The sequence below is a fragment of the Strix uralensis genome, chromosome 8 (assembly GCF_047716275.1).
Source record: "Strix uralensis isolate ZFMK-TIS-50842 chromosome 8, bStrUra1, whole genome shotgun sequence".
NCBI lineage: Eukaryota > Metazoa > Chordata > Aves > Strigiformes > Strigidae > Strix > Strix uralensis.
The window spans coordinates 32,424,852-32,437,466 of record NC_133979.1 but is presented as its reverse complement, the minus strand read 5'-3'; the positions used below and the strand labels follow the sequence as shown (position 1 = coordinate 32,437,466).

At 39.9% G+C, this 12,615-nt stretch overlaps 1 protein-coding gene across 17 annotated transcripts in view; it reads right to left on the bottom strand.

Annotated features, from left to right (window-relative positions):
• Positions 1–12,615, bottom strand: part of RC3H1 (ring finger and CCCH-type domains 1) — a 67,974-nt gene that overhangs the window by 28,310 nt on the left and 27,049 nt on the right. For 11 of the 17 annotated variants that reach the window (XM_074877029.1, XM_074877028.1, XM_074877033.1 and 8 more), the window contains 6 exons: positions 8,434–8,557; positions 6,881–7,120; positions 5,579–5,754; positions 4,558–4,758; positions 3,259–3,391; positions 998–1,116 (listed from right to left, as the gene is read on the bottom strand). In XM_074877029.1, the coding sequence (XP_074733130.1) occupies positions 998–1,116; positions 3,259–3,391; positions 4,558–4,758; positions 5,579–5,754; positions 6,881–7,120; positions 8,434–8,557 (993 nt within the window). The remainder of the gene's footprint in view (positions 1–997; positions 1,117–3,258; positions 3,392–4,557; positions 4,759–5,578; positions 5,755–6,880; positions 7,121–8,433; positions 8,558–12,615) is intronic. The other 6 variants (XM_074877032.1, XM_074877044.1, XM_074877043.1 and 3 more) reach the window with 2 other exon arrangements.

Sequence of the window (12,615 nt, the reverse complement as noted above, 5' to 3'; positions counted from 1 at the left end):
CAAAATTCCACCCAGTGCTCAGCAGATGTCCCCTTTCCCACTTGGGAGGCTTTGGGTTCCCTTCCAAGCGGCACAGCATGTACCAGGTCTAGGTGATGGTCTCACCAGAACAAAAACCGTCACTGTTTTTCCCACCCCGATTTTCACTTGTGCATTCCTACTGCTCTTCCTTTTGCTGGTAACAGTGCTCATTAGGCATCCCAGCGAATGCAAAAAGATAAAACAGCAGAAATAATTCACTCTAATTTTGCCTCTTTCTTTTTTTTTTTTTTTTTGGCAGAGATAACCTTTCTACTAGTTCAGCTCCCTGAACGATCTCTCCAAGAGGATGAGTGCCAAAGCAAGGGAGGGAGTGGGAATGTGTGACAGGCAGCTCTGTCTTTCAGCAGCAGCTAGCATTTATATCAACTTAGCTATACAACCAAATGAGATCAAAGGAACATGTGATAAGACAACTATGAGATAAGCTACTATATATATTTGCAACATCATTTCGTTTCTGAAACGGAAAGTTTTGTTTCAGGAACTTGAATGGTACCTTTACATGAAGTCTTCCCAAATCTTTAAACTTTACAGACCATTAAGCACAGGTATAAGATTAATTTAATTAACACAGAGCCATCTGGCTTAAATGTGTCACATTAAAACAAACCCAAGAAAATTCCCACAGATCACAGTTCTAGGCACCCTGGCTTCTCTTCCTCACCCTCTAGAGTCAGGAGGATTGTTTATTCATTTCTCTGAGCTTGCAGCTGCATCGGACTGTTTTCTTTTTATCCTAGTGAGCTGTGCAAATTACTGCAACAGGTAATGGGGGTGTGCAGCTTTGTGTTTGGGTTTTTTTTTCTTTTTTTGTTTCTTTTTTGATAAATATGACACAGCAGTGATATTTTTAATCAGATCAAATCTCTCCATATGACATTGGTAAACCTCTACTATCAGATATTGCCGATACAATTTAGGGGTAAGCATTTCCTAAATGATTTAGCTTTTTTACCTGTTGCTGATCTGCTCCTTTCTTGCTGTGATTCTGTATGTAATCAACTAAGCCATGAACCACAGTCCTCACAGCAACTAGTCCATTTTCCAGTTGTTCCCATGTTGGAGGTGGAGCATCTGTTGCATTGACAGCAAACAGAGAATATAATAAGAAAAAGCAAAGTCAGAGAATTTTCCAAAAGCAGGTTCAAAGAAACCATCAGTATCACAACGCTCACTAGACAACCAAAAAGATTTTATTGGAAACGTGTGTCATTAGATACAAAGCGTTCAGCATCTGAATTCAGGGATATGTACCACTTAAAGAATAAAGCTACTTATAGGGTCAAGATTGAACCACACAAAATACAAAATGAGCCAGTGAGAGTATGATTAGCATATCAAATTACTTCCTTTTAGCAAAACTTTCATATCCCTTAAGAACTCCAGAGTAAACGCACTGTACAAACTCTGCACATAAAAAAAAAAAAATCAGACTGAAAATCCCTCTTCACACTCAGACTCCTGTAGATAAAATGATTCTGTACAAACATCGTCATCACTGGCCTAGATCACACAGGCACAGTCACTGAACAGCAACAGAAATTGATGTCTCTCACATGGAAAAATGTCACAAGACAAATCTATGTATCAGACCACCATCTAACATGCAGCAGTGTGAATAAACTGCACAGTCTTAATTCTACAGGGGCACTTGTTCTTTCCAGCTAATTTACTTTTCTAATCATTTAATCTGTTCCAGCAGATGACACTCCTACTGTGTGCTACATACTCTGTGGCAAAACACAGGACCTCAAAGCGCCTTTCCAGATCTTTAGCACAACTACATTCTAGTCTGCTCACAAGGACTAAATTCTTCCAGAGAACTTCAGCGTACCTACAGAACAGCAGGGAAGCAATTCAACAGCACAGAAGAGAAACATCAAGATCAGACTCACCTACTAAAACTGAGTGAAGCTATTAGCGATTCCACTTTCCGTATCAGTCTGTGGCTAACAAATTTGCAGTACGCACAGTTTTGCCCCTGACTTGTTACAGTATGAAAGATTTGGGAGGAGAACACTACATCTCCTTTTACTGTAAAGTACAACTGGTCCTCATTTGAAAAGCAAGTTAGTTTGAACAAACAGAAACTAAGAACTACAGCTTTTCATCTCCTGAAGTCATAGTTTAAACCTTCATACTATTTTGATATTAATATTGATTCTGCAAATACTAATGGTATAAAATAAAACTGCAGCCACAGCACTCTCCATTCTGTCCCCCCCGTTCTGTCTCAGGCAGTCCGTCCTCACAGTGCTGCTGACTTTTCCAACAATTTCCATCTTTCTCTCTGTCAACAGCTTAGATTTCCCAGTTATATATATTCTTTCCAACTAACTTTCCCTTCCTAGACTGTCTTTCACACCTTTGCAGAATTACATATTAACAAGAAAAATACTAAATTCCCTAGGATAGCAAATCTCTTGTGTCTAGACTGATTTTTGCCCAGCTTCTGTCTATTCTATCAAAATTTTACCATGAAATCCAAAATTGTTTACACAAAAGATGGCTTATGATTTTAAATTGTCTCTAAAAAGTCTTCTGAGTGCAATGTCTGCAGGCTACAGACCTCAGATCAAAAACTAATACACAGTCTTTCCTGAACAAAAGAAAAGGGCAAACGATTTTTAGATAAGTTAATGGAAGTCCTCAATCTGGCACGTGTTTTCTTGAAGACCTGCCCTAGTTTGTAAACAAATTCTTTGCTCTGGAAAAGAACTGGAGAGAAAAAGATATCCCAGAGTGACAGCTAAGGCTCTGCATTAAGCACAGTGGGTTCTGTAAATCTTCCTGTTGCTTTGCAAATCTGGTTTCAAGTAGAAGCATGTGTACTAAAAAAGGGAAAAGGAGGAAGCTAAGACTCCTGCCACTTCCCCTGTTACCATTGCCCAATATCAAGTATACACCATGTAATCTCACAGGATTTTATGTATTCAACATCCTCACCCATGCTCACCCAGTGCTGCCAAACAAGAAAGCTCTCTTCAAAGAAGTGGTGAAATTATTCCTGCCAACCTTTTCAACCTATTTTAGCTTCAGAATAGTTCAGTTCCTCACAGATTACTGCTGTTCCCAGGCCGGTTATGAATACCACTCAAGAATCTTAAGTTTATGAGTTAGAGGATGTTAGATGCAATGGCTTTCAATCCTTCAGCAGTGTTAAGCTCCTCTTGCTAAACTGCAAGTTAAAGGTTTTTATAAAACATCTAGACTTACCTGGACTAGGATCAATATTTGCCAGGAGCTCTAGGTGAGGTCGAAGACGATTCAGGTTAGCTGGATCTCCAGTCCTCTGAAGAGCAATAGTTAATTCCTGAACACTCTGTGCAAACGAGGCTGGGGTCTGCAACTTGAAAAAATTATAATAATTAACTTTCTACAGGCAAAGCAATCCTCAAGGTTTCTGAAGGTTGCTCCACCAGCCCACAAAAGCTGTCTTCCAGAACTGGAGTAAAATGTTTCTCACACAAGCCCATTTCAGCCAGCACCTTCTATTAAAATTCCTTCTCGAGCATCAAGAACACACAATTCTATGACATTGCACGTTAAAATGCAGCTCTAAATAGACAAAACAAAGGCTGGTATTATTTCTAGCAATGTAACCTATTTATTTTCTATGTTGTGCTGACACCCAGAAAAATGATACAGAATATTAGAAACCATCTAATTCAGATTTCTGAAGTCTAATATCTCCAATCCCCAAACCAACAGGTTTGTATCCTGCTTTAAACTGAGTACAGCAGACAATAAGGAGCAAGACGGTCGAAGGATAAAGATAGCTAGCGACGTTCCATTTACTAATATCACATGATTTCAGTATTTAAAATAATTTAATTCCACCTAAATCCTTCAGAAAATGTCTGGTAGGACACCTGAAAAAGTGGGCAAAAGCATAAATACACAACAAAGTGATCTTGAAGCTAATCCTCCTGCACTGCAGCCAGAGCAATTGTTTCACACCTTTTCTAACCATTCAACAAGGTTCAGTTCTTCCCACCTAATTTAGGTACTTACATGGGTGTCCCCTAATTTGAAAGTCCATTTATCCTATGTTCCCTCTAAACAAAAAGAGATCTGGGCATTTCCAGAGGCCAAGTCCTTTTGTTTAAGAAATGTGTTTCCACCTCACTTACTTCAGGTATAGACTAGGGGACTGATTTTCTTTCAACTTATGTCCTAACTTCCTGCCTGGAAACACAAACCATTAACCTCTGTTACTCCATTGGCAGTTATCAGTGGTTCAGAAAGGACACATCCCAGCTGTGTAGCTAACCTTTGTGGCTTCCCATCTGCGGAAAGAGCTAAAGTAGAAAGAGATGGCACAGGGAGCAAGATTCATTAGGTTACAAATATATATTCTAATCATTTAGACCATAAAGGGTTGGGAAATAAACAGGGCATTACTAATGCGTAAGGCGAGTACACACGGGCACAGTTTTTAAATGCCTGTAACATGGATTTACACCTACAACAGTTGCAAACTAGATAGACTGAGCTGATTTTAGGTGGTTTTACCTTGTCAATGATAGACTGCATGTGGGATTTGTGAGACTGGTCTCCGTATAACAGTGAGGACCACTGATCTGGTGCAATGCGTAAACCTGCTTCCATAGCTATTTGAACTATCTGGGAGTCATGTTCCCTTCTCAGAGCTTCATAAGTTCGAAATTCCTCCTTCAGTTGCATCAGGGAGGAATCCTCATCTCGCTTTGTCACCTAGGAGGGAGAAACAAGCCAAATAGAATTAAGTAGGATAAGACAGAGATTATGTAAAATCCAAGGCAAGCAAAATCTTCAGTCAGCAACTAAATTCTTCCTCCCAAACTAAACTGAACTATTATGCAGTGAACACTAGTTCCTACTGAAATAACACACATATTCATGAAGTGTAACCTCTATGAAATGGATACCAAACATAATTTACTCAGACTCTGACCCAGATATTGATGGAAGTGTCACACTTCCTAAACAACTTTACAGCATCCACACTTCTCCAGTCCAAGGTATTTTGTTTGTATTGCAGAATTTTGTTTGAGGGTACAATTAGGAGCAACAAAGCATTTTTCTCATTTAGCGAAACTGATTGACATTTAAATTGAGCACCTAGGAATGGACCATTAAATACTGTAAAGTACAATAAGAAGTTTAAGTTCTCTTTATACAACTCTCCCAGAGCCTCATATTTCTTTGTTTCTAACCACACCACCACTCAGTTAACAGAACTGGGGACTTCCCAGCTTTAAGCCTCTTCTAAGGGGATAAATTGTGCTGACTTACATACAGGTTTTGTTACTGTGCATCTATTAAACCTGGACAGGGTCAAAACCCAGCTTTACAGCTTAAAGTTGTAATTTCAGCCTACACTGCCATCATAGCGGTACGACAACTCTCCAAACACACGTGGGACTTAATGAATAATACTTTCTATTGCTACACATATTTTTAGGCACATTTAATGTTACAGGACAATGAAAATTGAAAGTCAAAACCAGTAGTTTTTATGGCATTATGAGATCTCCAAGCAGAATCTTCCTACCTTGAAGCACGAGGCTCTGTAAAGAAGCTGGACAACATGCCCAATGCTAGTTTTAGAAGCCTGAGGAAATCGCGGCTCCAGCCTCTGAACCACAAAGAGAACCAAGACCTTTCGTGACAAAGCAGATCCATCTTCCAGAGCCAGTAGAACCAGCTTTAAAGCCTCCTCTTGCATTGCTGGGGGGGGAATGTGAAGAAAAGACACAAAGAATGAGAGAAGACCAGGAAAGATTTCTGCAGTTTGTTTCTGTACAACTGGCAGACCAGCTACAAACCCCAACCCCAACACACACACAAACCCAGACAGGAAAGGGAGCTGAGCAAGAAGGGAGGGCAAAGAAGAAAGGAACACTTCCAGATTCCCAGACTGGGACTGGGGAAATAGGACTTGTTAATTTTTATCATATGTTCTATTTTGGGTAACAGATGATAGGAAGACTTCTTTGTTCCTGTCTATACATCTCTCTTGATTATTAATATAAGAGTTTTCAAAGTGTATTATCTACATCCCACACCTATCCCAGAAGAAAAAGTTACCAGGCTGAGGAAGGGCAAGGTTGGTTCCCATGCAGGTAAAAGAGCAACTAGTGCCCACACAAATAAATAAGCAAAATATGTGGTGCTACAGCACCTATGTACCAAGCCTCTCTCTTCCCTGCAGTGGTGCAAAAGTCAGCATCCCAAAGTTAATCTTCCTCCATGTTTCAGTGGGGAAAAGCTTCTTTTATTTATTTTAAGAAACTGGCTTCATATTTCAAAGCATTATTTTTCTTCCTCGGCAAACAACAACTACATTTTCAGTAGCAAGGCTTCATTCATTTTTTTAAGCAAAACTGATTGTTTTAGTATTCTACGAAAAGGAATTTAATCTCCAAGTATGTAACTTTTAAAAATGCATACCCCCCCCCCCAATGTAACAAATCTCTCCTCACAACTGTTTTGTATGTTTATTACCCTAGAAAAGGAAAAGAAGCCATATCCAGTCACTTCCAGTAATGTTATTTTTTCTAGAAGGGTCTTCTTTGAAGAATAGCAACTGAGAAACTACCTCCCATTTTATCTTATCACAAGAACAAAAGGACATACATTATCCTGAATTTTATAGAAGACTTATAAAAGCACTAAAACCACAAGAAAGTCCACGACAGCAGCCCAACAGATATATCGTTAATTCTGAAGATCAACTATCAAGGAATTAAACCACTGCCTAACAAAACCACTCAGGTAATCCGACACCCATTTATCCACCCTCCTCAATTCTGAATTGCTTCCAATATAGAAGTAGTACTGTGATGTTACCTACCTGGTCCAAGGAACTGGCACCCTCTGGCTCTCACTGCAGCCCAGAGGTTGGAAGAGAGCTGCTGAGGATTTTGATGCTGAAGAATGAGCTCTGTGACGGTTCTTTCACCAAGCGACCGTGCTGCACGCATGGCTCTGATCCGCCCTTCTTCCTCCACTAGCTGGCAATGAACTAATGTCACAAGTTTCCTTTGCATGGGACGACTTAGCACGCTCTGAGTAGTACTGTTAAGACCCACACCTTCAAAACAAAATGAAGCAGAAAAAGAAAATAAACTACCTCATATCTCCTTTTCTTATGTCAGCCTTCAACCACTGTACTGTAGAAGTGCAAACCTAGTTCTCCTGATGTCCACTTTGTTAAAGGGAACACTAGAGAAGGCATCTCAGAAGTTAATTTTTGTCAGTTTGTTTTACTCAGCCTTAAAAGCAAACAGTTCCTGGGAGCCAGCTTTCCCACAGGTTTAAGTCTTGTGATTGACTGATTTGGCTCCCTAAGAAGGTGGAATCTCTAATGAATTCTCTCCCCATGTTGGAACTCTGTCCTGCACCCTCCCATACGGATTTCCCAGGTGTCTCCTCAAGGGTAGGATCATACTGCAGTCCTTCCTTTACTCACAGGCTTCAGGGATCACTGCCTTCTTTGACATTTGCCTGTTTTTACAAGACATTTAGGTTTTTTATCTGTATCTGCTATCTCCGCTGCTTTGGCCTAGCCAAACTGAACTTGCATGAGTTCAAAAGTGTTTGGGTGATGTTTAACTATGTGCAAATGCTGTGATTCACAAATGTGCTGGGAGACACTGAAACCGGGTTGAAGGAAGAAGTGACTCGCTAGGCAGACGGCTGCCACACTGAGTGTGTTCCACAGCACAGAGCTTGTTCACTGGGCCACTACTGCTACCACACTGTACTACCTGGACAAGCTTGAGACAGCTTCTTCTAAGAATTCAGTTCTGAAAACCTGATGCCCATGATGCTCACCTCTACTACTTGGGTTGACAGATATTCCAAGTCCACCATATGTAATATAGATAAAATCCATACTCTTGAACCCAGTGCAGTTTTCCTAAATTAGAATTACTCAAATTGACCCAACTCTTTGTATAAGATCTTGTATAAACAGAGTATTACTTATTTCTCTTATATATCCTATATGCAGTAACTTTCTTATTTCAGTTTCTACAAACAAGCTGCATTACTACAGTTATCTCAAAGCAAAGCAGAACTCAAATTTTAAAAAAAAAAAAAAAAAAAGCAGAATTACCTATTTTAACTTAGTCTGCAGAGGTCAACTCAACTTACAAAGTTTGTCTCAACTTACTATACCGCGGCCTTTCCTCAGTATTGTTTTTGACATAATGTCTTCACTGCCCACCCTCTCCCCCCACACACCGTGAAGACATAACCTTAATGCTTAGGAAATTCGTTTCAATTTGTTTTTAAACTAGATTTATATACATTTTTCAAACAAGACTACCTAATCATTTGGATAGTTTGGTTTGCATCTTATTTGTTTCCAGCTTTCATTTTCAAAGGAAACAATGCAGGAACTACCTCTCGCGCTGCTGAGTGGTTTGAGGTACAATGCTAATTCTTCCACACATTTCTTGCCCTCCTCATAATGCTTGGTATCTTCAGCTCCACTACATAAAGTAATTGGCTGCTGCTCAGGAACCTGAAAGGAGACGACATACACATCTATGATGAATATGCATAAATAAGTGTCAGTCACACTTACAAACACCACATCCAGCTTGTTAATATCAAGCATTTCCTGTTTTGTTCCCCTTCTGTGTTTTTTCTATATTAGTAAGCATTTTTTCCAGCTTGTGAAATGAACAAATAGCATTTAAAAAAAAAAATCAGCAAAAATTAAGACAAAAAATGTAAAGAATTTATGGTTAGCAGACTTTTTTTATTTACTGGCTGACAGGAACTAGAAGCAGAAGACTTATTCCATGGCAAAAAAATATTACATGAGAAACAAGGCATTTCTTATAACTATAAAACTTTGGCTGAAATAACACACTTATTGAGACATCTCCAAAGCTGCCTGGCCAAAAAAAAAAAAAAAACCAAAACCAAGCCAACAGAACAAATCAGACAAGCCATGGTTTGTAGGTAAGTACAGATTCATATCTAGGGCCTCACAGCTCTAAAATAATCCCAGGGTAAGTGATCGGAGCTACTTGGATTAGCAGGAGTAAGATTTAGCAGCAAATATACCAGGACACCCTTGGAACATACTCTGACTAGACCTAATTATCAAGCAGCAAGATCAAGTTATCCTACACAGTGAATATGAACACAACCTGCAAGTATTAATCTGACAACACAGGCCAGTTACATTCTTGAGGTTCTGTTTGTTTGTTTTGGTGGGTTTCTTTTTTTTGGTTGTGGCATTTATTTCTTCATCCAGGCATTCACCAGAAATGAGGATTTTTCAAAGGAATGTTGGACCACCCCTCCCCCAAGTTATAATTTTGCTTTTTTCTTCCAGTTAAATTCTTAAAGCTTTGAACAAATCCGGGCGTGCAGTGTAGCACTGTATTAATGTTTCTCAACATCACTATTCAGCAATCAGCTCAATATTTGATAGTATAGAGAACTAGAATTTCTCAGAAGACTGAACAGAAGCACTTTTTGCATATGCTATTGAAGTGTAAACAGATCTCAGACTTCAACTTCTATTTCCAAGTCAATCACTATCCCGCTGGCAATAACAACATGCTAATCCCACATAGCTGCTTACAGGGACCAACCCAGGCCCTCAGTCTAAAAGCACCAGCCTTTAATGCTCAAGTTAAAGACAGCTACAAACCCGCTAACCTTCACGTGCAACCCAGTCATGGAGAGTGGCATTATGATGGCAGCAGCAAATAAAAGCAGTGAATATATATAAAATGTATACACACATACATATATATGGTTGCCACCACCAATGTGGACAGCTTTCCTACCACTTTTAATAGTAACAGCTATGCATGCTAAGTTGCTCATTTGACAAACACTGCAAAATAAAAAGTTACTAGCTGCATAACTCTTACAGCAGGCAACAAAAAAAAAGTCTCTGAGCGTAACGTATCAGCTGAAATTAAGAGAGGTAATACCACCCCAAAACTAATATAATCAAGATAGCCTGGATCTGACACTGCCCCTTTTACTCCTATTAAAGGGAAAAACAAAACCAAGTTTAATCACACCAAAACAGCAAGGTTAGCCTGGATGCTTTTCAGAGACTGCAGTTAACTTGTGAAGTTTTGGAGGTTTTTTGGTTTTGTTTGAATTTTGGGGATGGGGTGCTGTTTGTTTGGGGTGGTTTGTTTTTTAGGTGTTGTGGTTTGGGGTTTTTTTGTGTGTCTGTAAGCAAGAAAGCTTTCAGTAAAAGGAGATTTTGCAACTGTATCTTACAGTGGTCAGCCTTAACTGTTGCAACAGCAACAGACTCAGCTGGATTAATTTCTTGGGATTCAGGAAACAAATATTAACACCTTCAATATTTGCTTTCATGTTAACAGAACGCACCACCTCCTTTGCAAAGCCGCTGCCATTTTAGCAGTCTGTCTGGGAAGTTACACAAGCAGAACTGGCTAATTGATCAAACAACATGCATCTCATGCACTTGTGCAGAGACAAAAACTACACAGTCTCTGCCCTATTTACTGCTGTAACGTATTTTGTGCAAATTTCTATCTACTCCTGCAAGCATTCAATCCGGCACTGGCGACAACCCGAAATACAACTACAGCATCGCAACACCCAGCAGACAAAGAGGGCTTGGAACAGACAGGGGGCAGGAAGCTGTGTTCAGCCCTGGATTTCGATCTTGAATTAAGGCAGGTTTAGCACACATTCACAGCAGCGGTTTGGAATGCCATACGCAGCACAACCCCACCAGCGAGACACAAGGACTGTCTAGGCAACTAACTGAAAGCTTCCCCTCCCTCAGGAAAAAGCTGGCATAGAAAAACTTCCAAGAGTTAATCAAGCTATTCAACACTGTGTATCATTCCCATTTCTTCTCTTTGCAAGGGAAGCTTCAGTGTAAAAATCTAAAAGCCTTGCACAACCATACTGTTTGCAAAATGAGCCCAAAAGAGATTAGAGTTTAACTTCCATCTTAAGCTGGTGCAAGTGTAGTACAGCACAATAAAACAAGATGTTTATGTTGTGGTTTCAGGAGTCTTCAGGAGAAGAGAATGTATTTCTACACACACACACACTTTATTTTCACGCATATGATGCATCTCACAGTAAAACTTACAAATAATTTGCCCTTTTGCTGGTTCTATTACATGCACTTCCAAGACTTTAGCATTTTAGGGTTAGAATGATTTTAAGAACAGCATCCACCAAGAGAAAAATGGTAAAGACATGATTCATAGAAGTCACAGGAGATCTGAATTTTAATTTTGGCTCTGTCATGGAAGTGCTGAGGGACAACTGAGAAATAACTCATCTCCAACGCATTTTCACTTCCCCTTAACAAAGTATCTTTCAACAGCATGCAAGACCCTGTGGTCACTTCTGTTTACAACGCCTCTTGAGAGCCTCAAAATAGATGCCCTGAAGAGCAAGTTCATTATTTTCATCCTCATTCAATATTCCATTCTCTCAGACACCACACCCTTATCACAGTTTTCACTGCAAATATATTTACATAATATAATAAACACCTCCCACGGGGGGACTAGAACAAGACAGGAAAAATAATCTCAGATGTGTAATTACTTTAAATTTGTGATCGTTTTGCGTGCATCTGCCTTGGCAATGACTGCGAGTATCCCAGCAGCGGAATGCCGCCCATCAGCATGACTACTTGTGGCTGTGGGAAGAGGCAGGTTGTGACGGCATGAGGAAGGGGACCGGAAAAGAACGCTAACGCATCATCTCATACCAGGCAGTGATTCTGAATTGGTGATTTAAGCATAATTTGATGAAGGATGTCAGCTTGAGTTGTCACTAATTACCATTAGACATCTAATTGCACAGAATGAGAACATGTTAAACAGACCAAACCCCTTTTTGTCTGGTTTGAAAACCGTTTCCCCCATTTCCCCCCCCCCTGCAAACAGATGATTTGCTTCCTGATGAAAAAAAAACCCAAAACACAAACAAAACCCAAAGCCTACTGTCTTCAGTTCCTCAAGAGTTTGCACTAAGAACAACTTCTTCACAGATAATTCCTCTTCTGTGGCACCTCATTTCACCAAAGTTACAACAAAAAATGATCAAACGTGCCACTAGTATCTCCGCAGTTGTAATCTTCCCCTTTTGAAAGGGCTGCGAGTTAAGATCACTCCACCCGTTCTCTTGTCATATACCGATTCCATTGCCTAATGTCTAGAATTGTATTTATCATGTCCAGCAGGAGACTAGGAAAGAAATTAAAGCACCACAGGAATTTCTGCCACTTGATGTCACCTGTTTGGAACGTGCACACTGCTGTTTCATGCGTTAAGAAAACAGGAGGGAAGAGCTTAGATGACAGATCCATGATTATGCACCTTCAAAACACTGGCCTGGTGAATGTTTAAAATAGTTGCATAGAGTAATATATGGATGCTTGAATAGTTAAAATTCAAAACCTTATTCCCACAGAAACTGACTTAAGGGATTCCTTTACCCAAGAAGTCTGAAAAGCAAGGTACCCCATGCCTTTTTGATCCATGTTCAAGGCCATTGTGCCTCCCTCCCCTCACAATAAGCTTAGCTCCTGCTTAGGCGCTCAGC